The sequence below is a fragment of the Dreissena polymorpha genome, chromosome 4, assembly GCF_020536995.1.
Source record: "Dreissena polymorpha isolate Duluth1 chromosome 4, UMN_Dpol_1.0, whole genome shotgun sequence".
NCBI lineage: Eukaryota > Metazoa > Mollusca > Bivalvia > Myida > Dreissenidae > Dreissena > Dreissena polymorpha.
The window spans coordinates 3,607,161-3,623,482 of NC_068358.1; the positions used below are offsets into that span (position 1 = coordinate 3,607,161).

Genomic DNA, 16,322 nt, shown 5'->3' on the forward strand with positions numbered 1-16,322 from the left:
TACCGATATAATATTGGTGTATAATAATGGTGGACATAATGATTTACTCATAATTCTAATAAGTTTGCCACAGTCCATAGACGTAACGTGACATAAATCAGTTCTTAAAGCTGACTCATCGTTAAACGATGTTTAATAAAGAGTTATTTTAAATGTGTGACCCATTAAAAGCATAACACAGGTGAGCAATTTATAACTATATTGGTGCTCTTGTTTTGGATCATATGCTTCTAATATAAATATATGTTACCATTTTGGCATAAGATACAAGTGGGAGCTTCTTTTTCATGTGCACAATTATAAAGTATATGTATTGACCTTTACATTTAAAGTTTTTTTTTATAAAGAAATTACTCAAAAAAATTGGCGCAATTTTGATTTCAGGTCGGCCTATTTTACTGAATCGGTTCAAATCTAATTAAGTCATCCTGTGTGCAGTAAATGTTCGATACAGCTAGTTACCAAATAAAGCAATCTTATGCCGACTAACTTGAGTTGGACCTCGGCTCCAGTAACAGTGATCGAGTGAAGCTTAAAGGTACCTAACAATAGAAAGTGCGAGTGTGGATGGGCGGGTTTAAATTAAAACAAATACGGCATATATGCTCATTGATAGTGCCCAACTGCTTTATTTTCTGCTTTTTAATGAAAAGAGGTTGTCATAGCGTGTGATTATTTTGGTAATTCTACAAGTGTGTACAGACTTTTCCCACAAATGTCTGATTTCTCAAAAAAGTTAATTCAAAGCGCTGAAGTAACTGAAATTTTTCGCTATTGCAAAATCTTAGACGCAACTAATTTTTCCAAACAAGGTTTAAGCTTTTAAATCGCAAGTTGAAATGAACATAACCCATTCAAATTTATAAAGTGTGTGTCTTAACAAATATGTCGAGATGTGTGTGCATAGTATATTATCATATAAGAGAGATAACTTAGACAAAATAACAACATGTCCCTTTTTTGACGTTCTGAAAGCATAGAAAATATGATGAAAATGTTATAATTAAAACCAGTTAATATAAAATAAAATTTGCAATCACCTTCATATTAGATGAATATTGTTGGAGAATCGAATCCTATCACACTAAGAATATAATTTCAAGTTGGAAATTCCCTTAACACTCTTGTTTTTTAACACCATTACACATTCAAAATATACAATAAGATAATTGATGACAATAAATAATAAATAAATCTGCGATCAATACTTTTAACTAATGAATTAGGTAGTCAACGTAAAGATAGCGCTGTTGGCCCTGTTCTGTTGTTGATGCATTACTTGTAACCCTAGCAATTCACACGGTGTCAACCAGTCTCAGACCTTAACATCGGTGTAATACACTATGCGCTTTTCGGCCTAGCTGTTTTACCTAGCTTTTAACCTTAAATGACCTGTACATAACGCCAGCAGACACGAATGAATACATTCAAATATTTCATAGGCTTGTCCGAGAGAAATCCTTGAACGTTTGCTATATCACCTTGTCTGTGCACATCGTTATGGATGTAACACTGTTCAGTGAAAGGAATTTCGGACTACTCTCTGCATATTCAAACGACACATAGACACAAATTGTGTCCCAGTTACAATTACGCGTTTAAATCCATCTTGCAGAATTTCAGGGTCTGTACCTTGGTCTCTAAATCTTTAGCGCAAGACATAATAGACTATCGATAAACACAGTTTTGCTTTCAAAATGAGAAAAAAACGAAATGGTATATGGTCACGATAAGAGGAAACTTGTTTAAAGGCCCTGTAAAGGTGACAAATCCAATTATTATGCATATAAACTTGCCTAATTTTTACCGGATTTCAGTTACTCTTGCATAAAAAATGCTAATAACACAGCTGTGGTGCAACGTTGTCAAGAAGTATTAAAGATATACCCGTTTCATAATTGGAAGAAATGTTTCAACTTTGCAACTAACGTGATGTGTAGCCCCAAAGCTGTGACGTATGCTAAAAATAGCCAAAAGAACATTCACTTTTAATTCTATTTAAAACAACTTTTTACCAGCAAAAAGTAACAAATTAGATCACTACAAACGTTTTGACCATTTTTAGAAGAGACATACTTTGTGAGTGATACCGGAAAACATTGAAAATCACAATATATTTTTGGTGACCTGAGTCACTTTCACTTTCACTTTCCCGAGTAAACAGCGATGTAAATAAACTGATTGTTTGTAAACACGATTGACTTGGAGGACACTGTATTTTGAGCTCAAAACAAGTTGTATTTCTCATATTTTTATGGTAATTTCCAATAGCATATACATATTGTTTTTGATAACCTTTATATATAAAATACGGTAAAAATGATTAAAAATCGGTAAATAATTACGGATCTTCACCTCTATAGAGCCTTTAATTATCTACCCACAAATATTTGCCGTACTCGGTCTGGAAATCGTTCCTGAACGCCTGAATGGGCTACTTTTATTTTCCAGTTTGCTATATTTGCTTTTTTGAATGCAATTTTACATCGAAAAGCATTGTGCTAAAATCAGCCATTTACGATTCGTAATAAGATTTTTAGCTCATCTGGGCACAATGTGCTCATGGTGAACTTTTGTGATCGCCTTTTGTCCGTCGTGCGTGGTCAACATTTGCCTTGCTAACATACTAGAGGCCACAATTATTGTCCGATCTTCAGGACACTTAGGTCAGAAGATTTGTCCCAACAGTATCTTGGATGAGTTCGAAATTGGTTCCGGTTGGTTGAAAAATATGGCCGCCAGGGGCGGAGCATTTTTCCTTATATGGCTTTAGTTAAAATCTTGTTAACACGCATGAGGCCACATTTATTGTCTGATCTTCATAAAACATGGTTAGAAAATTTGACTCCATGATATCTTTGACGATTCCAAAGATATTCCGGGGCATTTTTCCTAATATAGTAAAAGGTCCCTTTAATGTCTAAAAGTTGTTATAAACTATTAATTTGACTGCTCTACTAAATAATCCTAATAAAAAGTATAAGAAATTGCCGAGTCCTGTAAACTCATTTATATTTTTATGCCTCTGGTTGGGTGGCATATAGCAGTAGCGCTGTCAGTCTGGCATTTCATAGTTTTTTTCTGTACGCAACGCTTTCAGATAAAGAGCTGATTTTTGGTATGCATATTTTTCTAAAACAAAATAATCAGTGCATAAAAGACAAATTTTTATGCTGCTAATGGCCATGTGAAATACATCAGAATCACTATATTTAAAAAGCACGTGCTCTTGATAAAAAATTCTATGTGTACTGCATTCATTTACCGGTATACGGTTATGCTGTACGCAACGTAAAATTTTGTCACCGATATTAGACGTATGCAAGGAATTACTCTTATACCTTAAGATATCGACCCAAACTGCAAGAAAATCGGTCTTTTATGCACTAAAGATGTTTGAAAATGAATTTCAACAACTAGAGATATTTGCAAAAATAAAGTTCTTAACGATGTACATTCTGTCAAGCCCGTGTGTAAACCGCTGAAGACCCCGTTGATTCTGCATCCTGATACTGTTATTGTCACACGTCCTAAACGTGTACAAAGAAACCATTACAAATATAGGAAACAATCCAAGCGTATACCGTATGCTAGTGGAGTGAACGAGTGCTTGGTTAATGCTGTCGAGCTATTATATATATATATATATATATATATATATATATATATATATATATATATATATATATATATATATATATATATATATATATATATATATATATATATATATATTAAATTTCCCTCTCAATTAAAACATTATTTTAAAAACAAACATAAAATTAGAACAAACATTGACTTATTAAAAAAAATTTTTTTTTATAAATACTTCCCGCAATTTGGAATAAACTTATTATATTTTTTTCTTAAATCTTTTTCATCTCGTTTAAAGTCTCTATAACGCTCAAAATGAACGAAAATTTCGTTAAGTATTTCGTTAAATAAAGTTAACACCTTAACAATCAGTATTCCTTATAGCAATAGCCAAAATTTCAATGCTAGATGTGGTTTGATTACATAGATTTTTGTAGATACAAAATGCTCGTTTTTATTTATTTGTGGCCACAATTAATTCCCGCGAATATATCTATTCATACGACACACGAACACCATTTTAGTGTTCATGTGTCGTATGAATAGGTATGCAAAACAATAATAAAAACGAGCATTTTGTATCTACAAACATCTACTGTACCAGACCACATCTGGCGTTGAAATTTCGGCAATTGCCATAAGGAACACTAATTTTTAATTGGTTAAGTTTATTTTACGAACAATTGTACGTAATTTTCGTTGATTTTGAGTAGTAATGTTACTTTAAATTTCAGTTCAATAATAATATTATGGTCATATCTACTAGTATGCAACACTGACGAAGATTTGATTCAAAATAAAGTATTTATCCTATGTTATGTTCATGTTCGCATGTTTATTTCAAACGGAAGGAAATTTAGTTGGACATATATTCCTTAAATATATGATATATAGTATACAAGTCTAAATGTACCATGTTACCGTCAGGTTGTGGCAAGTATTAACCCAAGAGCCATAATATGAGAAGACTTTTTAGAGCACTAATCTACAATGTTGCATAGAAAATATAACACTTGTGCATCTTATTATGTCACAAAAGTTATTTTAATAATAGTGTGTATTACTAATGATAACACTACAGAATGTCTAAGTTGAAAAGCGGGCATACATTTTGATGAATTATCTTAAAATATGTACACACAAATTTCAGACCAAGTGGAACAAAGTCGCAGGTTTGAATGCTGTACTTGGAAATACATGGTGTTTTTTTCCGGACAAACTGGTTTTCCCGAGAGACACACAGAGAGACATCCAAGGCGATTATATAATACAAGCTTTTACTTTGAATATAAAGTCTGTGTGTAGCAAAAAGGGCATTTTTGCATTTAGTTGTGTGACAAAGGAAATTAACTATTGCTCAACTGTTGGGATAAGGTCCACAGACACTCCAAACCAGGTTGTTATAGTAATATGTACATAAATTATGCACGTTTTTTAAAAATCGGATAAAAAATGAGACAATAACAGCCCCAAGTGTGTACAAGTTATAACAAACGGACAACAGACAATATCATAGAGGTCCCCTTTGGGATGACCAATAGCTCACCAAGCACTTTGTTCACAATGGGCATACAACCCAACAACAACAAAAACTAAAGCAAAAAAACACACACACAATATAAAAGCAGAAACAATATTTATTTACGTTTAAACATTCATAGCAAAGGTTTCTATTTGTGTTGCCAAACAATACAACTGTTGTGTTTTCATAAGAATTTTAAAAAAATCAAACAATTTGTTTAAAATGATTTTCAACCGTTAAGAGACTTTGAACCCGAGTTCAAAGTGCCGTTTGCACATATATTCCTTTAACCCGAGTTCAAGAGTTTGAACCGCGGTTCAAAGAGTGTCTCAAGAAAGATACAAATCTCTTATCTACATAATTCAGAGATAACCAATCAGCGGAGCTTAAACCACAATTAGAAGGCAAATGTCAAGATTTCATTGGTCGTTTCTTAACTATATAGTTAACACGGGTCTAAGGAATTAATGTGCAAACGGCACTTTGAACCCGGGTTCACAGTCTCTTAACTATATAGTTAATTGTTAAACCGTGGTGTAAGGAATTAATGTGCATTTCGCTTGCCATAAACGATGTATTTATACTTTATATCAGCAACCCTCGTAGTATCACAAAATGTAACGACAACAACAGAACTCTCCAAATTATTCATTCGTTGCGCGTTGCAACGCTTTATAATTTTCAGGTTTAAAATCGTCAACCGATGCATAAACTAGATAAGTTAGAGCATGTTAAATGCTCGGTATTACTGTTTTTTTTCACGAATATTACAACTAAAATAAAAATATGCGAATCTGAAACATTTTTTTTTTAATTTTGTCAATTTACCAAAACGTGAAAAGGCCCCTTTAAATACATTCCAAACTACTGAAACTATGCACTGCATAAGAACATTGACTTTAAGCCAATAACTAATTTTTTGAGAGATTATATGGCATATTCTTCTTATACCGTGCACTTCCCCTTTAAGATATATTTTCACAAATTTCGAGGTTACCTGCTTTAAATTGATGCACTGAAACATCGGAGCTACAGACGTCTAATATAAAACAAAAATAGAATTTAAACAGGAAAGGTTTACCCCACTTGGACTTTAACCAACTTGCCTTCAGATGAGAAATCTAACTCATCTACAAATGGCCATCTGAGTTATTTCATAATGCGTGATTTACTTTATATAAACATCAATAGTCACAAATTATAAGGAAAACATCAGAAAACTGGTTGTAGTGAGGTCGAAATAGACTTACAGTAGGCACGTTTATACGGATTAGTGTCGACGCTGTGACGTCGCCAATGGTCGCCTTGTGAACGCAGAGGGATCGCAGTATAAACGTAGTGCAAACACTTAAGAAGTGTTAAAAATGCCACATAGAGGAAAAGAAAACATGTAGAATGCCCCCCATCCTTCTCCGTGCTGGTTGACATTGGCGTTCTCACAATGACTATCGGCGTGTTCCAAAAACTGACTTTCTGTCGTGGAGAGGACACTAAACCTGTTTGACGACGGAGCGACACACGAACTCTTTTACCTAACATAAACCCAAAAGAACTCAATTGAGTTCGGTTTATTTGAAAACTTGGCCAATAATATAGAGAAGCCTAACAAATCGTTATGTTTATTTTTTGAGTTGATATACACGTAGATCTTTCTTATCACACGTTAAATTTCAAAGCGCTGAAGCCACTGAAATTGTTCGCTATCGCATTAACTTAGATGAAATTCATTTTTCAGAAGTCGGTAATAGCTTTTTTATCGCAATTTTGAAATAAACACAACTCATTCAAATTTATAAAGAGTGTGTCTTGGCGCACAGGTCGAGATGTGTGTGCACTGTTTATCATCCTATTTATGTTATAGAGATAACAACAGTATGTCATTTAAGACGTTCTGAAAGCATGTATATACAATATGATGACAATGGTTTAATGAGAACCAGTTAATATAAAATAAAATATACATTCACCATCATATTAAAAAAACATTGTTGGAATATGGAATACCTTTCACACTAAGAAAATAATTTCATGATAGAAATTCCCTTTGCAAAACTTTTTTGACACCATATACAAATTTAAAATGTACAATAAGACCTTAAATGACCTTAATATAACGCCAGCAGACGCGAATTAATGCATTCGAATATTTTATAGGCTGATTCGAGAGAAATCCGTTGAAATAAGGCTACATCACTGTGTCTGTGTACAGCGTAAAGGATGTAGCACTGTTCAGTGAAAGGAATTCCGGACTACTCTCTGTATGTTCAAACGGCCCATAGACACAAATTATGGCCCAGTTACAATTACACGTTAAAATCCATGTCGCAGAATTTCAGGGTCTGGGTTTGTAATCGGTCACTTAATCGTCAGGGGAAGACATAATTGACTATCGATAAGCACAATTTTTTGCTTTCATGATCAGTAAACAAACACTACCAAAATAGTATAGTAATTAAATTGGGTACTGGTTATTGATCTAGGTTCAGTGGGGTAAAAATCAAGGTCATTGTACATGTAACTGTATATAGAAATCGGTTATCATCGTTTTTAACTTGTTTACATATGTAGCTTACATGCAGAAGCTTGGGATTAATCAAATTAAACTAAATTAAGAATTAAACACCTGTTGACATTGCAATGGTTTATGGCATTTAAAATAAATGTTGAAATGTGAAAAGAACACACACATATTATATGTTTTCCTATTCAAATTAGTTGACATCAGTAAGCTTATTAGTTATTCATACACATTTTTAAACAGTTTATATTATAATATGTTTAGGAATTATATAATAACCAATTTTACAACGCAATGCTTTGAATGGATAAAAACATAATATCGATTTTGCAAGTCATATTTGAAATGTGCACCATTACTATTTGAAGTCGTACACAACATATTCGCAATACATGTACTTTGATTTTGCGGATAATTATGAGCATATTACATGCTCAAATAAGGAACGTGATTTACATGTATGAGGGAGTGTTTTCAATTACAAGGAAGTTGTTAGTACCCGGTACACTCTATACACCCCTTACAAAACCCTTCATCCACACAATTCATTTAAAGCTCAGATTTCATTTTTCAACCGCAAACCAGTTTCGGTCATAACATTGAATGGATACTTAAAATGTGGACCATTTAGTGGGGTAATACAAATCTTCAAATCCGAAAAGGTGCTTGTCTACTGAAAAGGCGGAGAAAGAAAACAGAACCAACTAGTTTACGGTATACAAACGAAAGGCTTGATCTTCAGTACTTTCCAACCATGAACAGAGTGCTCTTTATAGTACTACTAGGATCTTTTGCACATACCAGTAAGTCCAAATGTTTTGAAAATGTACTTTGAGTATTGGTGTAACTGTTTTATGTAAATGAGTACACAAACAACTACTTGGTTTCTTCGTTGCCTTAATGTTGAATGAATTATGATTTGAGCATCAAGTCTTAATATCAATCAAGACGAAAAGATGTTGGGAACTAATGTGTTATAATGATGATGATGATGATGATGATGATGATGATGATGATGATGATGATGATGATGATGATGATGATGATGATGATGATGATGATGGTGATGGTGATGGTGATGATGATGATGATGAAGAAGAAGAAAAAGAAGAAGAGGGCGACAATGCGATAGTGAGTTTGTATTATGGCGACAATGCGATAGTGCGATGATACGATTGCGACAGTGCGATAATACGATGGCGACAGTGCGATAGTACGATGGCGACAATGCAATAATACGATGACGAAAGTACGATGACTATCGCATTATCGCCATCGTACTATCGCATTGTCGCCATCGTATTGTCGCCATCGTACTATCGCATTGTCGCCATCGTACTATCTCACTATCGCATTGTCGCCCTCTGGATTTTAATGTGTAACCACGATGGCCTTAACAGTATCCCGTAAAATTCTTACCGAGTTATGATGGAGATGTGTCAACACACATTGATTTAGTTTGTAGTAAAATACGCTTTTACATTTTATTCAAGTTATTTACTTGCGTTAAATAATACCATTTTGTTTAATGACAATGCAACGCATGTTATGTTCGTTGATCAACATAATAACTCTTATAGAATGTAGAAACTTGCGTAAATGATATACATTGTACGTTTAAAACGCAAAATTCCGTGCTTCATAATGTACTTTTAAAGTCACATAAATACTGCATATCAGCGAATATTTCGCAAAATATGTAGTAAAATAAAGTTAAAGCGAGTATGCACGATTTTGTCAAACATTTATGAATTTATATAAAATGTGTAAAAACATATTATACATATATATTTCAATATAAATTAAAATAAAAATTAAGAAGAACATGTGTCGAAAAATGCTATTTTCAAATAAGCCAGATATTTAATTCTGAAATAGAAAATGTATGTACAGTCGCTATCGCCAGCATTTATATCATGCATGTACGATGTGAATCTAAATTTAGTTTTACGGATCATTTTAATGTCGGGCAACGATATCTATTCATACAACACATGAACACTTACTCCGATCCTAATAAAAAAGACAAATGCTTCAGTTATTGTAGGAAAATATGTACGAAATATCTTCGTCACAATCGGCTCGGGGCGCTAATTTGTCTTTGCTGCATTTCATGAAATGCGTCTTCAATTTATAATTTTTCTTGCTTATTTTGTGTTATTGTAACATATATTTACATGTATCAATATATTACAATATAAGACATATAAAAATCGTGCATACTCGTTTAACCCATAAAAATCAGTAGCCAAAATGTCAACGCTAGATGTGGTATGGTAACATAGATTTAACAAGATAAAATGATCGTTTTTATTTTCTGTTCGACAATATATTCCACGTGAATTTCCCGCAACCATATCCGAACGAATGCGAGACTGGCTTTGGACCGCGTCGGAAGAAAGACGTATTCACGAGAACTACGTCATGCTTCCGACGCTGCCCGAAGCCAATCTTGCGTTCGCTCGTAAATGTTCGGATATCGTCGCAGGAAATTCACATGGAATATATTGCACACAATAAATAAATAAATAAAATAAAAACGAGCATTTTGTATCGCATGAACTCTATGTTACTGGACCTCATCCAGCGTTGAAATTTTGGCTATTTCTATATGGAACACTGATTGTTTATGTGTTTACTTTATTTTTCGAAATATTGTACGAAATATTCGTTGATTTTAAGTGTTTATTGGCTTTTAACCATATTTTTCAATTGAAGGCGCTAGGACATTCCCCTGGAATAATCGAACACCACTGCCGAGAATAACGATGCCGACACAGAGATTAATCGATACAGGTAAATTTCGCGATGGGAAATTTAGCTTTTCTCCTGCTCTTAATAATTTTATTGATATTGAAAGCATTTTCCATCTCAATTTGATAATAAAACGCTATTTTTAAATAAGGTTGCAAAAATGCGCCGCTACAAAGGAAAATTTGATAAAAATACATTTTGTAAACTAGATTGTTTGTATGCAGACTCAAAGTTAGAATCTTTTTCACAAAACAAACTGTACACGTGTTTCCCGAATAAGAAAAAAAATCATATAATAAAATTGTGGCACTAAATAAAAACAACATAATATCAACTTTAATAAATTCACTATAATGTATAAACAATACAACGGAAGAGATGTGTCAACACACATTGGTTTAGTTTGTAGTTAAAAAACGATTTGACATTTTATTCAAGCTATTTACTTCCGTCAATTTATAATATTACCGTAAATTAATACATATTAATACTTATATGTGTTATGACGATGAAACGCATTTTATGTCCGTTGGTAATAACAAAAATAAAATGTAAAAACTTGCGTTAATTAAACACAATATACGTTTTAAAAGCACAATTTCAAAGAATTCCTTTCTTCGTTCTGTACTATTACCCATATGATTTAATTGAAGGCGATTGGAGGACATTCCTCGTGAATCATCTTACACCACCACCGACGATAGACATACATAGATTATTGGATGCAGGTAAATTTCCAAAATTTGGCATTTTTTGTTTTTCAGTGGCTATATTCATTTTATTAATTTTGATAGCATTTTCCTTCCCGATTGGATAGAGGGACACATTTTTACCAAAATGACTCGCATCAAACTGACGGAAAATTCCAATTCTTAACGCTTTCCACTATGCAGCGGCATAGTAAATCCCCTATCTTTTGATATATATTCTTAATTACATATATTCTTTATTTCCTCCGATATCGAACATTCGAAGAACATAGTGATACAATAATCACAAAGCATGTTTAACATAGAAAGAGTGGCATGATTTATAAAATATGTAATTATGAATAAATATTCAAACAAACACAAATCTTAATGATATCATTTCAGCTGTTGTTAAATTTACAATATCACATACCAAAGTCGAAAGCGAAAGTACTAAGTACTTAATGTCTATGTCTTCTATTCCTACTTTTAACTGAATTCTTCCCGAGTTATGATAGAGATGTGTCAACTTAAATTGGTAAAGTTTTTGATAAAAAACGCTTTGATATTGTATTTACGTTATTTAGTTGCGACAATGAATGCCATTATGTGTATTGACAATGCAACGCGTGTTATTTTCGTTGATCACCGTTATAACTCTTGTGTACTGTAGAAACTTGATAAATGATATGATATGCAATGTACGTTTTTAAATCGAAATGCCAAAGAATTCATTGCTTCGAATTGTACTTTTAACCATATTGTTCAATTGAAGGCTCATGGACATTTTCCGGGAATTATCGAACAGCACGACCGAGAATAGATACCGACACAGATATTAATCGATGGAGGTAAATTTCCCATTCAATTGGCTATAATCATTTGTTTAATATTGATTGACCTTCCCGAATCGATAGTAAAACCCTGTTTTTCAATAGGGTTGCGAAAATGCATCGCTACAAATGAAATTTCAACTTAAATTTAAAAGTGCATGATTGTAAAAATGGTTTTTATTCAGACTCAAACATGGCATTTTTTGTACAAAAATAAGCAAAATGCTGTTTTCCCAATCAAGAATACACATTTCTGTATCATGACACTGTAGCACAAAAATATAAACAACATAATATGAATTTTTAAGGTTTCGGTGGCATACACAAACAAAAATAAGGGAAAATGTTGCATAGTCGCATTTGTTCTACCTTTTAAGTCGTTTGAGGAAATTATTTTCCTTCGTATTTTGACTATTTAGCAAGCAATAGAAATGTTCGAAAACTGAATGTTTGTAACATAACAATGTATAAACAAACCTGAACCAGAGACGTAGATAACATGTAATCTACATGTACGTCTCTGTCTGTACCATCCAAATACATGTAAGCTGTTAAAATTAAACCGCTTAAAATATGTTCGTTGTAAATAAAATTAGTATATGCCTAATTGTTTCCATTTAGTGTGTATTTGATATAGTAAATGGTAGTGGTCATTTACTTTTTTGTTCAGTCCTCTCAGTCTCTCGAAAGCGCATAAAAAACTTATAGCGCTTGGATGCATTGCGGGCATTATGTGTGTAGCAGGTGTTGTTATAGGTGTTGTTATAGGACAGACAGACAGACAGACAGACAGTTTATTCAGACTTATACATAAGTACATCGTCTTAATACACAAATATACACATTATTTTCTGTCACATGAATAGGTATAACAACATAACATTACATAACATAAATGGTCATTTAAGAATTAAAATATAAATAAACACAATCAAATTGCATGAATACGTAAATTCTATCAAAGCGGTAATGAAATTTATTAAACAGCATTATTAAGAATTGCATTTCTTATAGCAAAAGCTTCTTTCATATATTTACATACATTTGAAATGACTGGTTTGTCACATGAGGCTAATAACTTGTGGAATTTATATACAGATGGGTTAATATAAAATATGCGACTAATATATTTTTTCCTTAAATCAGTGTAACAGCGGCATATACATATAAAATGGTATTCGTCTTCTAAATCCAAGACATTACAACATAAACAATAACGTTCATTACGTGGTATGTTATTTCGGGCGTATCTGCCAGTTTGTATACTCAACGGATGTGCAGAGACTCTCAATCTTACAAAAAATAATCGAAGGCTTCTAGGAAGTAAATCTAAATATGGTTCATATTCCAAACAGCTTTTAAAAGCTTTATACATATCTAATACAGTACTATTATTCATTTTACCGTACCACTCTTGTTTAAAATTGTCGACAAGTCTACATTTGAACTCGCTAATAAAACTATTAACATGTACAACGTTAGGATTTTCAAATACATAACCGAATCCAAAATTATTTAACATGTTCTTGACATTTGAGACCCAGTTTGTATAACCTTTATTACAATCGCTCAAGGCTTGTTTGTACACAGTTTGCATAATGATATTTTCATTGTTCATAACTTTAAACCAATATTTAATAATTTTAACAAACCTGTTTACATACAATGGATATCGACCTAATTCTCCATAAACAGCAACATTACATGTATTTATTTTCACCTGTAGCAATCGTTTGCAAAATTTTAAATGTATGCGTTCTATATCATCTGACTTAGTGAAACCCCACACTTCTGAAGCATAATTTAATATAGAACCCACAAAAGCGTCAAACAACTGGCAAAATATTTTCGGTTTTATGTCAAATTCATTGCATTTAAACAATAATGTATTCAATGCTTTAAGGGCTTTACCAACCAAATGTTCTTGGTTTAATTTAAAACTTCCTGTATAATTCAACACCGTGCCTAAATAGTTAAAGTTATCAACGACTTCAATATCAATACCATTATATGACCATTTTTCATTTTCTTTTAATCGCCCTCTTTTCCGAAATACCATTATTTTAGTTTTTGCAGTGTTAACTTTTAGCCCCCAAGCATTGCAGTATACATATAATTTATCTAAATGTGATTGGACTTCAGCAGGTGACTTGCCTAAAATAGCCATGTCATCAGCAAATAATAATAAAATCAACACAATATCATCTATACTCAAACCAGAGTTAATGCTATCTTGTAAGTAAAGTTCAAAATCTTCAACAAATAAAGAAAACAAGATCGGCGACATTACCTCCCCTTGCCTCAGTCCAACCGCATAACTAAAATAATCTGAATAGGATGAACATGATTTAACACGTGACTTAACATTCGCATACATATCCTTCACTATTCTTAACAATTTACCTTGTATACCAGACTTAAACATTTTCAACCATAATGCATTGCGGTAAATACTGTCAAAACATTTAAACATATCGACGTATATAACATACAAACGTTTATTTTCATTCAAATAATTTTGAACAATTGACATCAGTATAAAAATAGCATCAACAGTTGAATAGCCTTTTCTAAATCCGAACTGCGCATCCGAAATAATAGTGTTTTCATTGCAAAAAGTTTCAATGCGTTTATTTAAAATCGTGGTAAATAATTTTGAAAAGCAGCTTACTAAGGTAATCCCTCTATAGTTATTTACATCATTAACTGAGCCTTTTTTATGCAAAGGGATTATTACTCCTTCTGTCCATTTATCGGGGAAAAAACCCGATACAAAAATACCGTTAAACACATCGCATAAATGGGCAGATAAGATATCACTACATTCAAGGAAATATTCATTCAACATACAATCACTACCAGATGATTTATTCCGTTTTAAATGTTTAATCGCATTGCGAACTTCCTCAACAGATATTGGCAAGTCAAGTTCAGGAAATGCAGAATTTTCTAAGTTAAAATCATTATTTAAACAAAAATCCTCTGCTCCAGTATGACAAAAATCAGCATTATTGTTACTAATGTTTTCAAAAAACTTTGTAAATTCTTCTAATGATATTTTATTTTTAATGACGCTATTTTTTGCTTTGAAAAATCGCCAGAAGTCCCTTGGTTTTTGCTTCCTTAAATTTTCGATCTTCAACATTTGTTGCCTATAGCAAACGGCTTTCTTCCTACGAATTAGGTCTTTATAATATTTCTTACTCGAACATAAACCTTCTCTGTTAGTATCTGTTTTACAAGAGTTAAAAACACGTAAAGCTGCGCGGTACAAATTTCGTGCAGTAACGCACTCGTGGTCAAACCATTCTGCATGTTTTATACAGGTATTAACATTAAAACTAGGGTTGGTATTATAAACACGACAATTGGAGAATAACGGGTCCGCAACACTGCGAATAGTTTCGGTAAAATTATTCAAAACGTCATTAATTGATGAACGACTTGAAAAATCTATATGGTGCACAATATTATTAAATGCTGGTAACATAGAAATAATCCCTGAACGAAATTGCTCTCGTAACACATCGTCCCATTTATAATTGACATCGGTGTAAGACTGATACTCTGACGAGACATAATTACATAATAACGAAAAATGTAACGGGGCGTGATCACTGAACTCATTAAAATCATGCACGGTAAAATCCGATATATTTGAAAAGCTGCATTCTTTTGTCAACAAATAGTCAATGACAGACGTACCGTTATTCGAATAAAAGGTTTGCTTACAGCTATTTCCAACTCTACCATTAACAATACGTAAACTAGTGGATTTGCATAGATCAAGTAATCTAACTCCATGACAATTTAGTGAGCTATCAACAGAGGCCCTAACTGAGGTGTTATCTGGGCAGTAATCAGAGTCATCATATACAGTATTTATTTTATCTTGTACAATAAAATCACATTTATTGCCAACTCTGCTATTAAGATCGCCAGTAACAAATATTTTACCAAATTCCGAAAAATAAGTTATATCGTTTTCTAAAATTTCAAAGAGATCTACATTAAAGGTATTATATACTGGAGAATCATGTCCCCATACATAAGTGGCACATATATAAAAATCATCTGGGATATTAAAAAATGTACGATCACATTTTAACCAAATTATTGTATCATAATGATTTTTTACGATTGAAACACCATCGGCTAGTTCTTCTTTAATATAAACAACAATACCACCACTATTTCTTCGAGCTTTACGATGTTGGAATTTTCTAAAAAAGTTAAAAGTCAAATATCCACTCAAATCTATATTACTAGAGCTATTCGTCCAGGATTCAAACAAAAAACATATATCATTAGAACTCAAGATATTAACAAAATTTGAACATAACTTTTTACAATCGGTAAGTCCGTTAACATTCCAGGACAGGATTTTCAGTTCATCACCGCCGTGTTCCTAG

At 32.6% G+C, this 16,322-nt stretch overlaps 1 protein-coding gene across 1 annotated transcript; it reads left to right on the forward strand.

Moving 5' to 3' along the window:
* Positions 1-10,353: 10,353 nt before the first annotated feature.
* On the forward strand, positions 10,354-16,322 carry LOC127876966 (uncharacterized). The gene is made up of 5 exons (XM_052422520.1): positions 10,354-10,430; positions 11,042-11,116; positions 11,853-11,928; positions 12,581-12,671; positions 16,287-16,322. The coding sequence occupies exons 1-5, from the start codon at positions 10,403-10,405 to the stop codon at positions 16,320-16,322; spliced, it is 306 nt and encodes a 101-aa protein (XP_052278480.1). The 5' UTR covers positions 10,354-10,402.